General features: G+C 39.0%; 1 protein-coding gene across 1 annotated transcript; it reads left to right on the top strand.

Annotated features, from left to right (window-relative positions):
• The first annotated feature begins 601 nt into the window (after window positions 1–601).
• Window positions 602–15,971, top strand: LOC101160444 (alpha-tectorin). Its single transcript, XM_078937066.1, has 33 exons — window positions 602–614; window positions 1,444–1,467; window positions 1,619–1,734; window positions 1,980–2,258; window positions 2,407–2,502; window positions 2,591–2,756; window positions 2,893–3,045; window positions 3,271–3,294; window positions 3,432–3,446; window positions 3,580–3,603; window positions 4,349–4,366; window positions 4,511–4,626; window positions 4,840–5,118; window positions 6,056–6,151; window positions 6,240–6,405; window positions 6,696–7,096; window positions 7,181–7,757; window positions 7,849–8,429; window positions 9,027–9,576; window positions 9,652–10,244; window positions 10,566–10,720; window positions 11,438–11,838; window positions 11,921–12,117; window positions 12,557–12,952; window positions 13,032–13,315; window positions 13,401–13,672; window positions 13,753–13,872; window positions 14,047–14,231; window positions 14,313–14,473; window positions 14,848–15,093; window positions 15,173–15,332; window positions 15,412–15,505; window positions 15,599–15,971. Exons 1-33 carry the CDS (start codon window positions 602–604, stop codon window positions 15,691–15,693), a joined length of 7,053 nt encoding a protein of 2,350 aa, XP_078793192.1. The 3' UTR covers window positions 15,694–15,971.
• The last annotated feature ends 3,217 nt before the right edge of the window (window positions 15,972–19,188 follow it).

Genomic DNA, 19,188 nt, shown 5'->3' with positions numbered 1-19,188 from the left:
CTGGGTTAATGCTCGTGCACAGCAGGTACATAAAGACATTCTCAATGGATCGCTGATTTCTGGAGTCACAATGGAAACGCGTGGTGAAAAAAAGAGAGCGCTTTACTTTAGTGAGACGGAGTCTGAGATTCATGACGGCGTATGAAGATTATACGTCCATCAAAAAAGTAACACGGCTGCATCATCAAAAGAAAGAGTTTCTCCTTGTAGTAGAACAGACAAAGTAAACGCACGAGTTTCTGAACTTATTTCCATTTTCCTTGTGACCCATATATATATTTATAACTTATCCAATTTAGCCACCTTAAATGAATTACCTCTCTTGGTAACAAGTAATTGAGTTAAATTTATTCAACCTAATTTCTTACGTATATAGAACTCAATAATTGTTTATACAACTTAAATGTACATATTTATTTAACTAAATTTCATATTACTCCAATTCAATTAATATTTTTTCCATCTTAATGAATTATAATTCTTGAATTCTCATATGTCTAAGTTTGAGCCGGTAGATATACTCATTTTATAACGATAAAAAGAACAAAACTATATGCACTTAGAACATACATTTATTTAGGAACTTTCCGACATTGTCATCATGCTTCACCAATGTAGGGGTGCTATATACGGCAAAACACAGTAGAACAGCTAAACAGCTAAACACATTTGGTCAAAAAGCCACACTTAAACCCAAATCCGTCCTGACAGTCAAAGGGAATGGTATCCCACAATCCCTTGCGGTGCCAATCTAACAGCAGCACCAAAGTTACACCTACTTCATTGAATTAATTAGAATGAAAGTACAATAACTGTCTGAAAACTACGTGTTATTTTTAAACTGACTTAACAAAAAAAAAGATTTTTAATTATTTTAACTGAAGCAAATAATTAAGTTAGATCAACAATGTAAAACAGTTTATTTTTCCAACATCCATACGTGGTCTTATCACCCTCTCACGGGGGAAAAAGTAGTATCTGAGCTTCTTCATCCACTAAATCATCTTCAAATGGACACGCCATGCTGCTTCACCTCTCTGAAAACAAACTAACCTTCAACTAAACCTGCTCCAGACCAGGTTATGTTCAGAGCATGAGTTGCCATGGCAACTTGACATACCCTGAAACATACCTCCATTTCTGCAACCAAAAGCTGAGGTTATCAACTTCCTTAGCCTCCAACTTACCGTGGGCGCTAGCATAACCTGATTTCTGGAATACCCCCTGTGATAATGTAAAAATGCCACAGTGTCCATGTTTTTACACACAAAAACATGACCTTGAATTCAAAGAATGTTTGTCACAGATTACCAAAGACCTTTGGAAAAAAAGTTGATGACCAACTCATTTTGTCAAAATATAAGAACCTAAAAGTTATCTTTATAAGAAATTGTTTTTAGGTTTAACATATTCACTCATGTGTTTACTTTGATTTAATTCCAGTCCCAAATAATGTGACACATCTAAGTAAGTTAACTCTTTGTATTTGCAACAATCTAATATCTTACTTTTTTTAAATGTTCTTTTTTTTTAAATTAAAATATATATGTTTACTCAGAAGTCCTTGCAACTTTGTCAATTAGTTTGGGTTTAATCTGCACTGATTGAACATTTTCAGGTCATTTTTATCCCATTTCTGGAGCCACAACCACCCGCTCACTTGATGGAAGTTCTCCAGAGATTCTTCTGCAAAGGCCTTTTGTGTACTTTGGACAAACATACAACAACATTTATGTACGTAACTTTATGAATGACAAAACCCTTTACAACAAAGCAATGGATAAAACATTTTCACAAAGTAAATAGTTGTGTTTGTTTTTGAAAAAACTTAGACCACTTTTGGTCATTAAAGACATTATTGGCAACTGTTCCATTTCAATTATTTTTTCTTTTTAGCTCTAAGTAAACTAAATATACACAAAGAAGTTGTTGTGTAGAGTGAATGTTTTCAACTTATCTGTATTTTTTTGTTTTTTTAGGTCAACCACAACGGACACTTGACCTTTAATTCACCATATTTCTCATATATACCTCAAAGATTTCCACTCTATGGACCTATAGACTTAATTGCTCCATTCTGGACAGATGTAGACATCAGACAAACTGGTTTGGTCCTCTACAACCAATACACCAACAGCAGTGTCCTCCAACAAGCTACACGGGACATTAATAGCTACTTCCCAAACCTAAACTTTAGTGCTGACTGGGTCTTTGTGGCAACATGGTATGAAGTGCCCTATTATCCAATGACAGCAACAGTAAGTCAGAAGATTATTTGTATTATTCATTACTATGCTATTTATTGTATTGTACATACAGACAAAATGTTTAAAGAATACAGTAAAGATAAGACGATGGAGGGTATGTATTTCCAGAATGATTTCAAACTTTTATGACATTTTTCAGAAAACAACTTTCCAAGCCGTGTTGATCTCTGGAGGCCAGAAATCCTTTGTTCTCTTTAACTACGGTTCACTTGCCCCAACAGTTTGGAATGTTCAGGTTTGACTCATCACCCTCAATAAATGAACATTCATTTGCCATTTCTGAGTGGAAACACAATTGTAAATGTGTATTTTTGAACCTGCAGGCTGGATATGACACCATAAACTCTTTTTACCATTTCACCATTCCTGGATCTTTCTCAAGTTCTGCAACAGGAAACAACTCCACTTTCAGTCTCGGCAGCAACGTCAATGTAACGGGTCGCTGGGCCTTCCAAATCGACAGCGGTCCAGATGGATGCGTGTTTGATGGTAAATTGCTGCTTTCAATCCTGTTGAATTCAGGATTTTTGAAGGATCATCAGTTCGGATTTCAGCAACAGCACACAAGTGGAGCTGAAAGATGAGAATCAAATGACAATAAAACTGCTTTCCTGTTGTGTTTCAGGCACACGTGTTCAGTTGGGTGATTTCTTCTGGAGCGACAGCAACTGCACACAGAAATGCACCTGCACCACATCGGGCATTCATTGTATCAGCGAGCTCTGCTCTTTCCCTGAAATCTGCGTAGCGACAAACTTTCAGTTCCTCTGCTTCAACGGTATGGAATGGGAAGGAAGGAAGGAATGGAATGGAAGTTTCTGGTTTGTGATGGTCAAATGCATTGACATGTAGGAGTCTCTATGGAACATGTTTTAGAGCCCAAATGTATTAAACAACTGCTACGTATATCACAAGGTTTCCACCTGTTCTATCTAGACAAACATGAAGAGTTTCCTATTGTTTCTGTTTGAATCCTAACCTGTGTCTTCTGTTTGATTGACAGTCTCAGTTCCCGCCCCAGTTACAAGTAAGCTCTCATGTTTAACACATTGACTCAGTTGATAGCATGGTTTGTTTATTATGGAGATCAACATTTTCTGTCAGGTCAAATGACTTGCTATTTATTTTTGCAATATCCTGAACTATCTCCTTTTCCTTTTACAGGCCCACCAGTTACAAGTAAGCGGATGTTTGTTTTTTATTCTAATTTTAGCAATAAGACTATACAAAACATTCATGTGTTTAAAGAGTTATGGTGAAAGAAATGTATTCTTTTTTCTGATTCTAATGTTTCTGCTTTTTTGATTTACAGCCACATTGCCTCCTACAGTAATAAGTAAGTTCATCCTTTTGACAGATTTTGGATTTTTAATCATTCTCATTGATTCTGTCTAAATACATATAAAAAGATTAAATATCATTAAACATTGTTTTGTCCCATCTCAAATGAACATTCAGAGATCCAATTTACACCGTCTAACTTAAAAATCTGAATTCATTGTTTTGTCAGCTTAAGCTTAAATGTGGTTTTAATTGGAAAAAGTAAACAAACTTAAAAATATTTTGACTGTACGTTTGGTTATAAATAAATAAATAAATAATTGAGTAGGAGCTCCAAACTTAATTCTTTGACAATTTGCACATGAAAGCTGATAATGCAGAATTCCTGCATCATCGAAAGAATGTTCAAAGAGTTCGTGTCACCTATTGCCCCAACACTAATGCAAAAAGGTTGAGAACCAACTGAATTTTGTCAAATTAATACGAATGTAACCAAAATTTCGAGAAAACAAAACAGATGTTAAATATGTTTTATCACATTTGTTAAAAAAAAAGAAGAATAGAAAATAAAATAAATGTATTTTGAAATCTTCAAACTAAATTTTTTTAAAAATTTAACCAACAATGTGGTATAGTCAATTTGTCCATAATTTACACACACAAACATGACATTAAAATCAAAGAGTTTTTGTCACAGCACATCAAACCACAAAAAATAAAGTGAAAAATTGAATCTATTTTATTTAAGTTATTTTTTTTTTTTGTGAATTTACTTTCTACTGTCTTTACTTTTTTCACAGTCAATTCAACGCTACCTGGTAAGTTCTTTCTGTATATATACTAAGATCTACATTTTAATGTTAAAAATCGTTAACTTTAGATTATAAAATACATTTTATCCAGAAAGTTAGAAAAAAAATACATTTGACAGGGTTTAATCAGCATTTGCTTTTGTTTTAAAGGTTCACTTTATCCAATTTATGGAACTGCAAGCTCCAGATCTGATGATGGAAGTTCTCCACAGATTCTCCTGCAAAAACCATTTGCCTACTTTGGAAAAACATACAACTACATTTTTGTACGTAAAGTAAAAGCATAAAACATTCTAAACCAAAATGATTTTTTTCCTTTATCTAAAAATAAATACTTGACAGTTTATGTTTGACATAGCTGATAACAAAAAGTGTTTTAAAATTGTAGTGATTTTTTAATTTTTAATTTTAAATCTGAGCAAACTGACCTCTTCGAGTGAAATTGTAAAGATTGTTTACAAATACACTTCTGTTTTTAGGTCAACCATAATGGACACTTGACATTTGATGCCTCATATTCCTCATTTACACCTCAAAGATTTCCACTCTACGGAATCAGAGACTTAATTGCTCCATTCTGGACAGATCTGGACAACAGACAAACTGGTTTGGTCCTCTACAACCAATACACCAACAGCAGTGTCCTCCAACAAGCTACACGGGACATTAATAGCTACTTCCCAAACCTAAACTTCAGTGCTGACTGGGTCTTTGTGGCAACATGGTATGAAGTGGGCTATTTTGGAACTGCCGGAACAGTAAGTCTGTAAATGTATTCATATAAATACACTTCTCATAAAAGTTGACTCTGAGGCGTGAGTTCTGATGAGGAGCTGGGGGCGGGAGCATATTACACCGGTTTTAAAATCGCTGCATTAGCTCCCTGTGCGTCTCAGGGTTGATTTTAAAGTTCTCTTAATGGTTTATGAATCTTTTTATGGTCTTTGGGCCTTCATATTTAAGTGATTAGACTCTTAACCCCTGTGCTATCTTAGATGACCCCACCCTTACATTGACGTGTTCTCCCTACCATGACAAAGGTGGAAAAAGGTGGAAAGATTTCATGTAATCCATGGACACCAGTGAAGATCACAAATCATTGAAGAAAAAAGGTTCAGACCACTGTCTAGTGGGTCTAGATGACCCAACTCCCAACGATAAAGTGCCTAGGATAGCACAAGGGTTACGGTATGAACCCTCCCATACCCTGAGGTCCTCAGAGTATGGGAGGGCGTCTTAGTTGTCCCTAAGGTGAGGACCAAAACACATGGTCAGATCTCGTTCCACCATTACGGTCCTCGTTTGTGGAACAGCCTGCCGTAGCATCTCAGGGCCGCAGAGACTGTTAAGGTTTTTAGGAAGAGGCTCAATACCCACCTGGGTGGGCTGGGCCTTACAATAAATGGATCTCCACAATCCTGTTTCCTTTCTGTTTCTTTAGAGCTGCAGCTCTTAAGTCTTTGTTCAGCTTTTTTTGTTCAGTCATGGTTATAGTGGGGGGAACTGGGTGGGTGGAGGGAAGAGTCTAGGAAGTGAGGGGTGCTAATTTTGTTTAAATGTTTGTTTAATTGTTGCAAAATGCAACCTTCTAAAAAACATTATGAATACAAAAAGTTTTACAAATCCACTAAAATATTTAGTGATTGCAGGAAGAAATTTTCTTAAAATAATAAAAAATCCTTGCAACTTTTTCAGAAAACAACTTTCCAAGCCGTGTTGATCTCTGGAGGCCAGAAATCCTTTGTTCTCTTTAACTACGGTTCACTTGCCCCAACAGTCTGGAATGTTCAGGTTTGACTCATCACCCTCAATAAATGAACATTCATTTGCCATTTCTGAGTGGAAACACAATTGTTAATGTGTATTTTTGAACCTGCAGGCTGGATATGACACCATAAACTCTTTTCACCATTTCACCATTCCTGGATCTTTCTCAAGTTCTGCAACAGGCGACAACTCCACTTTCAGTCTGAGCAGCAACGTCAATGTAACGGGTCGCTGGGCCTTCCAATTGGACAGTGGAGTAAGAGGCTGCCAGTTCAATGGTAAATTTATGTCTTAAATATTTTTGAGAGTTTCAACGACGGTTACTGAATCAGAAAAATTACGAGTTTTTCAGCAACATTACAAATATATATAAATATTTAGATAAAAAACAGCAACTAAGCTAGATTGTTACCTATATTGTTTGACAAATTTCTTACGAGGGCAACTTTTAAATTTATCTATTTTTAATAAAGATATTTATTTATCATATATCTGTCTAAGTTGCAATGTAATATAATGTAGGTTCTATGTAAGAGTGAACTGGACTGTTTGCTTTTAAATCCTTCAGGTGAACCTGTGCAGCTGGGTGATTCTTTTTGGAATGATTCCAGCTGTGCACAGAAGTGCACGTGCACCAGAGCCGGCCTGCAGTGCTCTAACCAGCCCTGCTCCTTCTCCCAAGTCTGCATGCCAGCTTCCTTTCAGTTCTCCTGCCAGACGGTGCCGAGACGCACCTGCACTATCAGTGGCGATCCACATTACTACACCTTTGATAATAAAGTGTTTAGCTTTCAAGGCACCTGCACCTATGTTCTGTCAGAACAATGTCAGAATGAGCTGCCCTATTTCAGAGTAGAGGGCAAAAACGAACACTTTGGAAACACTCGTGTATCCTGGACAGGACTTGTCAAAGTTTTCGTCTATAATGAAACTATTGAGCTCGTCAAAAGAACCACTGGCAAAGCAAAGGTTAGTAAGGATTCATCTTTAACTATTTCTTATTCTTCTTATTTTTTGTGGTATTTTTTTAACCTGTTCCATGTGTCCTCACAGGTTAATGGCAACTTTGTAGCGACTCCGTTTTCCCTCCTCCAGGACCGTATCCAGGTCTATCAGTCAGGCATGTCAATGATTGTCAGCACCAACTTTGGCTTGATGGTAGCCTACGACATAAGTTATTATCTCCGTATCAGTCTGCCCTACACGTACCAGAATGCAACATGTGGTCTATGTGGAAACTTCAACAATGAACCTGGAGATGACCTCCGAACTCGCGATGGCGAGGTCGTCAGCTCTGATGTCGTTTTTGCTAACAGCTGGCGAGCTTCTGGTGATGAGGATCCTGGTTGTGATGCACAGTGTGAAGGTCTGGAATGTGCTGGCTGCACTGCAGCTCAGACTGCATTATACAGCAACAATGACCACTGTGGCATCCTTCAGAACAGCTCTGGACCTTTTGCAGCATGCCACCAAACACTTCCCCCACAGAACTTTGTGGACAGTTGTGTTTATGATGTGTGCGTTGGTGGAGGATACCAACCCATTCTGTGCCAATCTTTAGGTGTATATGCAAGTCAGTGTCAACAAAATGGTATCCAACCTCAAAACTGGAGAAGACCTGGCTTCTGTGGTATGTTTTCTACTCATTAAACACATTTTATAGAATACATTTTTAATAAATTGTCTAAAATGAAAGAATAATTATGTCTTTTTTCACCTAGAAATCCCCTGCCCAGCCAATAGCCACTATGAGTCTCAAGCAACTGGATGTCCACCCACCTGTGTTAATCCTAACTCCACCCAAAACTGCCCCCTTCCTGTTCAGGAGAGCTGTGTCTGTGATACCGGCTATGTCCTCAGTGCTGGAGAGTGTGTTCCTTATGCTGAGTGTGGCTGCCGCTTTGAGGGTTTCTATTATCGATCAGGACAGACTGTTATACTGGATGAAGACTGTGGGAGGCGCTGTAGCTGCACCGCTGGCTCAATGACATGCAGCCCCCATGGCTGTGGCCCACATGAATCCTGCAGTGTGGATGATGGAGAAAGAGGATGCAGGCCTAATGGTTACGCCACATGCTGGATCAGGGGACCAGGGTCCTATCAAACATTTGATGGACTGACATATCAGTATCCTGGAGCATGCAGACTAATCATTGCTAAAGAAATGGGATTGTCTGGTCACCCACACTTCAACGTGATAACAGAAAAAGTACCAAACATCCTGCAAGGTTTTTCAAATGTTTTAAAGGTTCGGGTCCAGGAAACAGAAGTCACCATCAACATGGACAACAACAAAGTCTGGGTAAATGACTGAAATGAGCTGTGAAAAAACAAATGTGAAACACGACCGTTTAGTTTAGCTACGACCTACAATGGCAAATGATCCAAACAAAATGACCCTTTTTTTACGTTGCCTATTTGCAAAACAACTATGTGTATGGATTGACAAATTTAACCCAAGTTTATACTATTAAGCCCAAAGTGTGCTAATTAAGACTGAAATACAGTTCTGGTGTCTAAAATGTCAAATACAAAACAGCAAGTCTGTGATAATCTGAAAACAAAAACTTTAAGGATAAAGATCCTGTCACCTAAATGTTAATATTTGTTTAATATTTTGTTTCAAGCCTTTTCTGGAAATTCATTTTACTGAATTTCTGTAATTCTTTTTTTTTGTGGACACCAGGGTTTCCAGCAGATATTAAACTCAGAAACAAACTTATTAGCAAACTTATATTGTATGTGTCTGACAGTAGATGCTGTTTGTTGGATTGCTATTTTTCAATTCTCCATCTCTAAGAACTTTCTGTTTGTTTTGAAATCTTTTTTTGTGTATATGCAGATTTTTCCCATCATGACTTTGGAAAAGTTTTCACAGAGTTGTTTCCATGTGTTCCAGGTTGATGGTCAGCTTTACAAATTACCTTTCACTTCTGGATCCAACCAAATCCGCATCTTCCATAGCAACACTCACAGCATCATCCTTCGCACATCTTTTGGTTTGACCGTGCAAACCGTCTGGCCTCACTTTGTTCGTGTCACTGCACCTGTAGTGTACAGCAGCTCACTTGGTGGACTCTGTGGAAACTACAATGATGAGCCCAACGATGACTTTCAAACACCAAATGGAACCCTGGTCCACAGTTCTCAGGTGTTTGGAGACAGCTGGAGAGAAGGCTCCCTGGCATCTCACTGTGTGGAGAACACAGTTTTTAACCCTCTTAATTACAGTTCAACTGAATTCTGTGGCATCCTGAGTTCACCACATGGTCCATTTACACCATGCTGGCCTGTGGTGGACCCTTCACAGCAAGTGGACGTGTGTGTGGACATCCTCCGTAGATCTGAAGATCCTGAATCAACACTGTGTGAGGTTCTACGAGATTATGCTCTGATGTGTCAACAACAGGGGGTTTCTCTGGGAGAGTGGAGGAATACAACTGGCTGTGGTAAGAACAATCCCGATCCTTTTTGGAGGTAACCTCTAATTGGATTATTTTTAAATCAGTTTTCTTTTTCTGCAGCGGCAACTTGCCCTTCAAACAGCCATTATGAACTCTGTGGGACATCCTGTCCCTCCACCTGCCCCAGTCTCTCTTTCCCCTTCAGCTGTGACTCTCCATGTCAGGATGGATGTCAGTGTAATGATGGCTTTGTCCTCAATGGAAACCAGTGTGTGCCACCAACATCCTGTGGATGCTACCATGAAGGGCGCTATTGGCAAAGTGGTCAACAGTTTTGGGATGGAGAAGAGTGTCAGAGTTTGTGCAGCTGTAACGGTGTGACTGGTGTGGTCAGTTGTGTGCCACACTCTTGTGGTCCCGATGAGGCATGTCGAGTGGTAGATGGCGAGTTTGGTTGCCATCCCAACCCTCATGGTACCTGCTCTGCCTCTGGAGACCCCCACTACTTGACATTTGATGGAAAGACCTACGATTTCCAAGGAACGTGTCGCTATGTTCTAGCAGAGGTCTGCAATTCGTCCAGTGGGCTCCATCAGTTTTCTGTGGAGGCAAAGAATGAGCCGTTGAATGGGCTGCCCGTGTCCATCACAGCTGAAGTTGCTGTTAGTGTGTGGGGCTACAAAGTGTGGATGTTTAGCAATAACAGAGTAGAGGTAAGTATCTTTTTAAAGAAATTACTGCTTATACTTTTAATATAAAGTATATAACTTTTAGGAAAAGTATGACCCTGCACATGTTTCAACTTCAAAATACTTTTTTTCAGTTAAAAAAAAGCAGTTTTGGACAATGTTTAAAGGGCCTATATAATGCATTTCTTGAGCAAAGTTACGCTTTGGAGTTTATTTTGTGAGGAGTTAACATTACAATAAACTTCGAAGCTGAAAATGTTGATTATTGCGTCATATAGGCCCTTTCATAAATTCCCTTGAACCTTTTAGGTTTTAAAAAAACATTTTCCATTTACTTTGATGTAGGTTGATGGAATAACAAGAAACCTACCATTCGTTTTGAATGGGACCATATCTGTATTTGCAAGTGGATATCAAACATTTGTTCGTACAAGTTTTGGTCTAAGCGTCATGTATGATGGATGGAGCACGGTGTCTATCTCTGTACCTCCAGATTACAGGTATGTACTTTTGTATGTCATGAGCTAGTTCCACTAAGTTGTTAGGTAACTTCAGCTAGGACTCTTAGTAGCATTGATATTTTTTTGTTAAACCTCTAATAATAACCACCTGTATGTTAAAGACCCACTCTGATCGTCTTTTGAGCTGTTGTAAAAGTGTTCCCAGTAACTATGATTATGCCGTTTTTAGAAAAATCAAAAGAACCTATCATTTTCTTGGACATAGTTCCTGCAGAGCGGCATAGTTCATTAGAATTTCCTCTCTGAATTGATGGCTGGACCATTGGTGCGCAGCAACCTTACCACCCCCTTCCCTTCCCTGTTGCTGAGAGCTCTCTGTTTACGCACTGTCCTGCTAGCTTACAGCCCCTCACACCTCCAAGTAAAAACAAAGACGTGCCTGGATCTAGTCATCTACAAGTTTATACATCAGAATGGAGCAGAGCAGAAAGTGTGAGGCCTGCTGAGGGTAGTTCCTACGTCACAAATAAGATCAATTTTTAAACAGCATTTCTTTTGTCTGCTCCTAATTTACAGCAGTTAAAATAAAGGAATGCTTAGAAATGCTATTTTTAGCTTTATTTTCTTCATACATGTCCTCCATTAGCAGAAAAATGTCACAAAAACATGATGTTGATGGGAGTGGAAGTAAAGAAAGTTTGCTGTCATCAGGGTTGCAATTCTAATTGTTTTACTTTATCTCAAACATTTCTTTAGAGGGAACATGTGTGGACTTTGTGGAAATTTCAACGACAATCCAAATGATGACTTCCACACCCCTGATGGAGCAGCAGTCACCACACCTGATGCTTTTGGGGCAGCCTGGAAAGTACCAGGCAACTACACCTGCAGTGATGGCTGTGGCTCCTCCTGTCCACGCTGCACTAACGATCAAGCCGCCAGAGTTCAGTGTGAGGTGATTCAGGCAGCTGACGGCCCCTTCAGCTTCTGTCACGAGCACGTGGATCCAGCACCGTTTGTCAGCGACTGCGTGTTTGACGTTTGCGTGGGTGGGAATGCTGGAAACGACCTTCTGTGCAGGGCCATTGAGACATATGTGAGCGCATGTCAGTCTGCTAATGTCCGGATCTATCCTTGGAGACAAAACACCACCTGCAGTGAGTCTCACACTCAAAGATCTATATGATGGTACATATGCTTCAAAATGTTTCTTAAAATGTTGTTCATTTTCCTTCTAAGGCATCAACTGTCCAGCAAACAGCCACTATGAGCTGTGTGGAACAGACTGTGGCCGCACCTGTGCCAGCAGCACTGATGCCACCTGTGAGCATGCTTGCTCAGAGGGATGTTTCTGTGATGAGGGCTTCGTCAGAAGTGGTACAACATGTGTTCCTGAGGGGAGCTGTGGATGTCAATATGATGGCTTTTATTACAGCGTAAGTGATTTTTGAATGTCGTTATCGTCAGTGTAGGACATTTTAGCTTTGAGCTATCTCCTTATTCATGTAGCCTCCAGACTAGTTAGATATTCACCCTATTCCTTTGTTTCATTATTTTTTGAAGTCTATTTCTAAAGTAATTTCCTTTCTCCAGAAAGATTGTAATTGCATATTTCCTGATAATTTACAGAGGAAGTTTAAATAGCTTTATGGAGACACTTGAAAAACACTTTTCAACCAAAGAAACAATCAAAGAAATCAGTTGAATAATGTAACAAAAAAGAGGCTAAAGTTACATAAAACAGGAAAAATATGTCAAACATTGTCTTTAAAATAAAGCGTACATTCCAGCAAAGACTTTTGACAATCTTTAATTGGGATTTCTAAATGTATTCGTGAAATGAAATTAATTTATTTGTTTTAACCATTTTCATAGGTGGGACAGTCTTTCTGGAAAGATGGTTGCTCTGAGCTTTGTGAATGTTTTGCCTCTGATGTTGTGCACTGTGCCGCTGCATCATGCACTGCTGCACAACAGTGCACCATCAAGGGTGGCCAGCTGGGCTGTTATGATGGGATGTCCACCTGCACTGTCTGGGGAGACCCCCATTACATCACCTTTGATGGCGCCCTGGCTCATTTCCAGGGAACGTGCTCTTATATCATTACTGAGACTGGGAGTCATGGCAACAATCACACCCAGTTTGAGGTTGTAGCCACCAACAATCACCGTGGCAACAACCATGTGTCCTTTGTGTCATTAGTGGACATACATTTCTCTAAAGATGCAGAGAGTGTGCATGTAAGGATTGGACCAAACAGAAGAGTGAAGGTAAACTCAACTCAGAACAAACTGCTTTGTTCTTCTGTTGTCACGTCTTCTTTAACTCTGTTGAATTCTTCTTTTCCAGGTAGATGGATCTGATGTGTCTCTTCCCACGACTGTAGGAGCCATAGCCCAAGTGTCAACACAAGAAGGCTTTGTAGTCTTTGATGCAGCTGACCTTATTGTCCAATTTGATGGTCAGAGTACTCTATTGGTCAGAATGAGTCAGTACTATCAGAACAAAGTCAGTGGGATGTGTGGGAACTTCAACGGAGATCCTTCAGATGATAAAGTAAAACCGAGTGGCACACTCGCCCAAAATGACACTGAGTTTGGACACAGCTGGAAGTCACCAACCAGTCAGCCAGGGTGAGCTACTGAACACAAGCATCATTCCATCACACAGTGTTTTATTGGTGCTGTATCAGACTATACATCTGTAATTTTTCTCCAGATGTGGATCCACTGATGAAATAAAAGGAGATGGACACTGTCGTTTTTCACAAGAATACTCTGAACTCTGCAGCATCATCACCAACACCAGTGGTCCATTCAGTGCCTGTCACCTGCACTCTGACCCACAGCCGTTTTTCTCTTCTTGTGTCTATGATCTCTGTCTCTACACTCCAGCCAATGGCATGCTGTGTTCTGCAGTTTCAGCCTATGAGAAAACTTGCACTGTTTTAGGCTTGAACATCCCCGAATGGCGCCCTGCTTTGCACTGTGGTACGGTTACATTACTTTGATGTCATTTTGTAACCTGTTGAAACAGATCTATTATAAACCTTCTGGTCTATTCTTTTCAGCTGAGTCAGATCCCTGTGAACAGCTGAACTGCACAGAGAATGAGTGGTGTGGAGAGAAACATGGTGCGTACGGCTGCTTCTGTGATGAGCACCATCATAGACCAAACAATGACAGCTATGGTAAGGAGAAGGTCTCAAAGCTCCTGTGTGTTTTAGATGCCTGTATTGAGTAAAGGAACATGTTTCTTTTGTATGAAAAAGAGCAGGGTTAAAACAGCTAAATTGGACTTTTTTTTTAATTAATATGTTGCTAACCTTGAAATGCTTTCTTTATTTGCTTTCCCTGTCAAATAGACTCATCTATTACTTGTGAAAGCAGTTCAGGCACAATGTCTGTGTCTCGCTGTCAACTGTTTGAAGCCGGCTTTCACTCCAGTGCTCTCCATCTTCGCGATAGCTCTTGCAATGGGATTCTTCAAGATGGAAGACTGGTTTTCCACTTTGACAACAATAATCATCTTTGTGGCACCGTTCTCAGGGTACAAATCACACACAAAACTTTTGCTAAAAATTTCTTTTTTTTTGCTTTAATTATACTAATTTCTCATTTCTATATTTAGAGCAATGGAACCCATTTCATATACGAGAACGACATTCAGAGTGAAACAGCTCCTCCTGGAACTTTAATCAGTCGTCAGAAGAAACTCAAGCTGTGTTTTAGCTGTGCTTATCCACTTTCCCAGGCTCAGTCTATGGATGTGGGCATCAACCCTGTGGAAAGGTGACATTACCTTCTGTTTTACATGCTTTCTTTGATTATTGGATAGCTACTTTATTAATGTTTTAAAAACCGTCCTGCTTTGGGGTATCTTCATGGATTGATCAGCCTGTAAGTCAAACAGTAGGTCAGGAGTTTAAAATATTGGACTAGATGGTAACTTTGTACTTCAATTAGTCGCCAAACCTCACACTAGAAAAGTAATTTTCAATTTTAAAAAATCTGCTTTGTAATAATTTGAACTTTAATTTTAATGAGGTTTTCCTTATTTCTATAAATGTGTAAAAAAAATGCATGTCTTGCCTAAAAAAAGAAATACATTTTTGACCACTGAGTTTCCCTAACCAATCTAAGGATCTTAACTGTCTCTTTTACAGTATATTGAAGAAGAAGCTTCCAGCTGGCAGAGGTTCTTATCACATAAGGATGACCTCCTATATGGATGCAGACTTTCACTTTCCCTTTACAAGTGAAACAGACATAGAAGTAGATGAGAAGCTTTATGTGGAGGTGCAGACTGAAGGGGTGGATCAACACCAACTTGCCACCATTCTTGACTCATGTTGGGCGACACCAGTCAACACTGAAGACTACTCTGTCCGCTGGGATCTCATTACTAATGAGTAAGATCTCATCTATGTTCAGAAGTTCCTAATATCTAATCTTTGTAGCCCAAAATCTTACATAACTTTCCTCTAACAGATGTCCTAATCCAGATGATGGTACAGTTGAGCTGATTCAGAGTGGCATCTCCACAGTGGCTCGTTTTTCCTTCAGGATGTTCACTTTTACCAACTTTACTTCAATTTTCATTCACTGTAATGTCCACTTGTGTCTCCTGAATGGTAGCGATTGCACTCCTGTAAGTAAAACCAGCGAAATAAGACAATATGTTTAACGCACTGAAGATACTAAAACATCTGAATGTTGTTTTGCTGCAGCAATGTTACCCAAATCACAGGAGATTCCAAAGGGATTTGTCTCATTATGACTCACAACCCATTTCCTTTGGACCTGTCGGCATGAAGAAATATGGTACAACTTATACTCTTATTTTTTTCAAAATATTTGATTTGTTTGTAAAATAAAGTTTGACCAATCTCTCCTACCATTATTTTGTATCTACAGACAGAAAACTCAAGACAAGCCGCGCTCCGGGACAGCTGACATCAGTCTTCACTGTGGTTGTTACTTTGCTGGCAGCCAAAACTCTAATCCTGTGAGATTCCAGGGACAAAACTTTACATGTTTTAAACCTTTTTGGTTTTTTTAAACTTAGTTGTATCTGAGGGGTTTAATTACTGGGTTTGTTCTTTTTGTAATGTTGTCTAAAGTAGAGGCTTTTAAGATGAACTGACATTTTATCTCTTCATTCACTCCTGAATGTATTTCTATTGATTAAAAACACTTAATTCTGTGTGATTTTTAGGGTTTAGGTATGTTTAATGCAGACATAGGCTATAGTACATGTCCAATCAATAAAGTTACTTTTTCTTGTCAACTCTCTCTCTCGCGCGCTCTGTTAAGTTCTTATTGATATCTCTTTTAATGGACTTGTTCCTCAAAAAGTAACTAAAGTCACAAAGTGACAAAGTAACTAGTAAAAGTAACTAAAGTCACAAAGTGTGCAAGGTATTTTCATTCTAATTCTTTCTTTTCCAGGCAAGGTCATTTCTCTTCTTTTTTGTGCGCAAATGTTAAGAGACAAAGACAGCATAGCAAGTTTTACAATATTACATTTGCTGATAACTTGTTCATCGTGTCTTCTCTGAAATAGATGGCCATTGACCAAAGTTGAGGTTGCCCTAAGTCGCAGGTTCTGGGGTTACTAGGTTTTTTTTTTTGCCTGAAAGCTTATGGATTCTGTAAGTCTTGAGAACGGAGATCTGACCACACTATTAGTGTTACCTTATAGACTGGTACAAACTATACTTAGTAGTGACTGAAATGCACCAACCAGAATGAAGAAAACTACCACCAAGACCCTCCTGCTGGGTCCTTGTTTACCAGTAAAGGACCCAAAATGCAGGCAATCATCTTAATAAATCAACTCAAAGTGAAGTAAAAGCATGCCACAAGGGAGGAAGAACCAGTATCTGAAAACCAGGCACTGAGATAATAATAACTACCTGATATGAAAAGAATTGTGAATAATTCACAACCTAACATGTTTTGACTGAAAGGGAGGAAGGCCTGACAACATAACATGAAAAAAACAAGAAAACATAACTGAGATCGAACAAGGTAAAAGTAAAGACACAATCTTCATAGGTTCAGATTCGCCTCCTTACTTAAAAAATAAATAAAAACAGGATTTACTAATGTAAAGGTGTTTAGAAAGTTCAAAGGTTTTACTATAAATGATCTCAGTGAAACACTGAAAGCCTTAGCCACAATTGCCGTTCTGTGCTCAGTGCAGGCAAGTAATGGGCAAACCTGTACAGGGGACGCAGGTGGCCCACACGAAATGTAGTGGTCTTAAAACACTCGATGAGCCTGTTGAATGCAAATGTTTATGCAAATATTTTTACTACAGGCATGTCGGCGACAGGTCATGGCCAACATTTAAACAACACTCAAGAGTAAGTGAAATAGTTGAAACCAGGCGTGTTATACGGATTTTTCATGCTTCTAAACCCGCCCAAATCCAGTGAACTGCGCAAAGTGCTTGTAAGTGCTGTTCACATGATTTGGGCGGACTCCTTGCAGTACAGCCAGGCTGTTAGAAATTAAGAAATTAGACAATCAGAGCATTGTTTGTGCGGGCATCCTACAGGAGTCCTACGAGCACTGATGCATCACCTGTACACCCTGTGCATGTGCGTTTGTGCAGGATAAGTAAGGGGGCAATATTTATCCCACAAGGATAAATATTCTAGTTTTCTACTCAAAAAGTGTTGCATAATCCCTTGCCAAAAATAATTGAGTAAGGCAAAATATGAAATGTATTAAGTAATATTTACGCAAGCATTTTTGAAATGAGTGAAAAGACAAAACTGTTAAACTTAAGATAACAAAATGCACTTGAGTAAAATTAAAAACAGCCATAATTATTTTTTGAGTGTATATTATGAGTGTGCGCAACTTACATTAGCCATATAAATAGTTCACAATACACTTACACACGCAAAACAATCATTTGTGCCGCATGAGCTTCAAGGTATCTATGAGCTACACCTGCGTTCTCTTTTCATGTCTTTTGCTGAAGACACAACGTATAGAGTGTCAGAAAAGAGAAATTGAAAGCATATATGTTGCTCCTGTAATTTTTAAGTAGTTTCTACCAGTTATCTTGATGCAAAACATTTTCCCTTAGGATAAAATAAATTGACCCACACCATTTGACCCACAAGGTGTATATTTAAATAAACCCCTTTTATAAATTAGTCTAAACTTTATTCATCTCACTCATATCTGTAACAGTCTTGTGTTGGAGCGGACAGAAAAGAAAAGAAGGGAAGAAGAGAGAGGGATGCCGGGGGGTGGAAGGGGGGTTAAAAAAGAAAGAACCGTGAAACCGTTTTGCCGACTGTTTGCAATGTAACCAGTGGGATCAATGACTTTTCTGTGGAAGCAAAGAATGAGCAGTGGAATGGTTTGGCACTTTATCTTGCTGCTGAAGTTGTTGTTAAAGTGTGGGGATATTGGATACAAATCTCAAAGAATCGGCATGGTGTGGCAGAAGTAAGTTGTCACAATTACACAGACCCCCTGCATGAATGATAGTAGAAAATGTTGGTCTTAGGCGCTGCTTGAGTAGAAATGAGAAAACTAGTTTGTAACCCTTCAGACTAAATCCACCAAGCCCACTGTAATGCTGTGTTCATACTGAACACAATTCACTAGTCAAATTTGGGACTGCTTTTTAATTTAGGTTATGTTTACCATCTACTGCATGAGCTGCCTCTGAATGACAGCGCATTCAGCTGTACTTCCATGTCTCAATAATCCAGTTTAATGACTTGCTGTCCAGCAGTAGTCTAAGGAAGGATAAAATAAAAAATAAAAAAACAAGACTAATAATGTCTCAATGCAAACAAGAAAAATGTCACAAAGTTCAGAAGGGGGACAATCAGATTCTGGTCCTTGTCTTGAAATTCAATGCTTCTTTCTCTGCGTTGCTGTCAGTGGCAAATACTATTACACAGACCTACAGTGCCCTCTAGCGGTTGTTTGTGGGGAAAAAACGCCAAAGAACAAGCAGTTTCAGGTGGGAAAATGAAGGATATATGAGGCTTTTTATGTTTGAAAAAAAAAATTACTCATATGTTTCGCCCAAGTATAACAACAACAACAACCTGCAACTTTTACTCTGAAAATACTGTAAACATCACACTTTCAAAATCTTATTTCCAGTGGACTTGCCTAATTCTGACTTGTACTTCAGTTTTACTGATACATGTTTTGTTTTATCACCCAACAGACTCGTCCATCACATGTGTGAGCAGCTTGGGCACCTTGTCCCTCTCTCGCTGTCAGCTGTTTGAAGCTGGTTTTCACCTCAGTGATCTCCATCTACGAGACGATTCCTGCAATGGGACTCTACAGGACAGGCGGCTGGTGTTCTACTCCAATAATGTGTGGGACAGTTCTCATAGTACAGTCGAAACTACGTTAAAAATGAAAATTGAGTTATGTGCAGGAAAATAAAGATGATATACATTTTTTTACATGACTCTCAAAGAGCAACGGCACACATTTTATCTACGAGAACAGTG

Source organism: Oryzias latipes, chromosome 19 (assembly GCF_053564925.1).
Source record: "Oryzias latipes strain Hd-rR chromosome 19, Olatipes_Hd-rR_3.1".
In the NCBI taxonomy this organism is placed as follows: Eukaryota; Metazoa; Chordata; class Actinopteri; order Beloniformes; family Adrianichthyidae; genus Oryzias; species Oryzias latipes.
The sequence above is the reverse complement of the archived record's forward strand: the minus strand, read 5'-3'. Positions and strand labels throughout refer to the sequence as shown.

Excerpts from the sequence above, each read along its gene's own strand:
- LOC101160444 (XM_078937066.1), top strand. Across the intron at positions 2,757-2,892 it reads AGATGGATGCGTGTTTGATG|GCACACGTGTTCAGTTGGGT; the intron begins GTAAATTGCTGC and ends GTTGTGTTTCAG. Across the intron at positions 13,673-13,752 it reads GCGCCCTGCTTTGCACTGTG|CTGAGTCAGATCCCTGTGAA; the intron begins GTACGGTTACAT and ends TATTCTTTTCAG.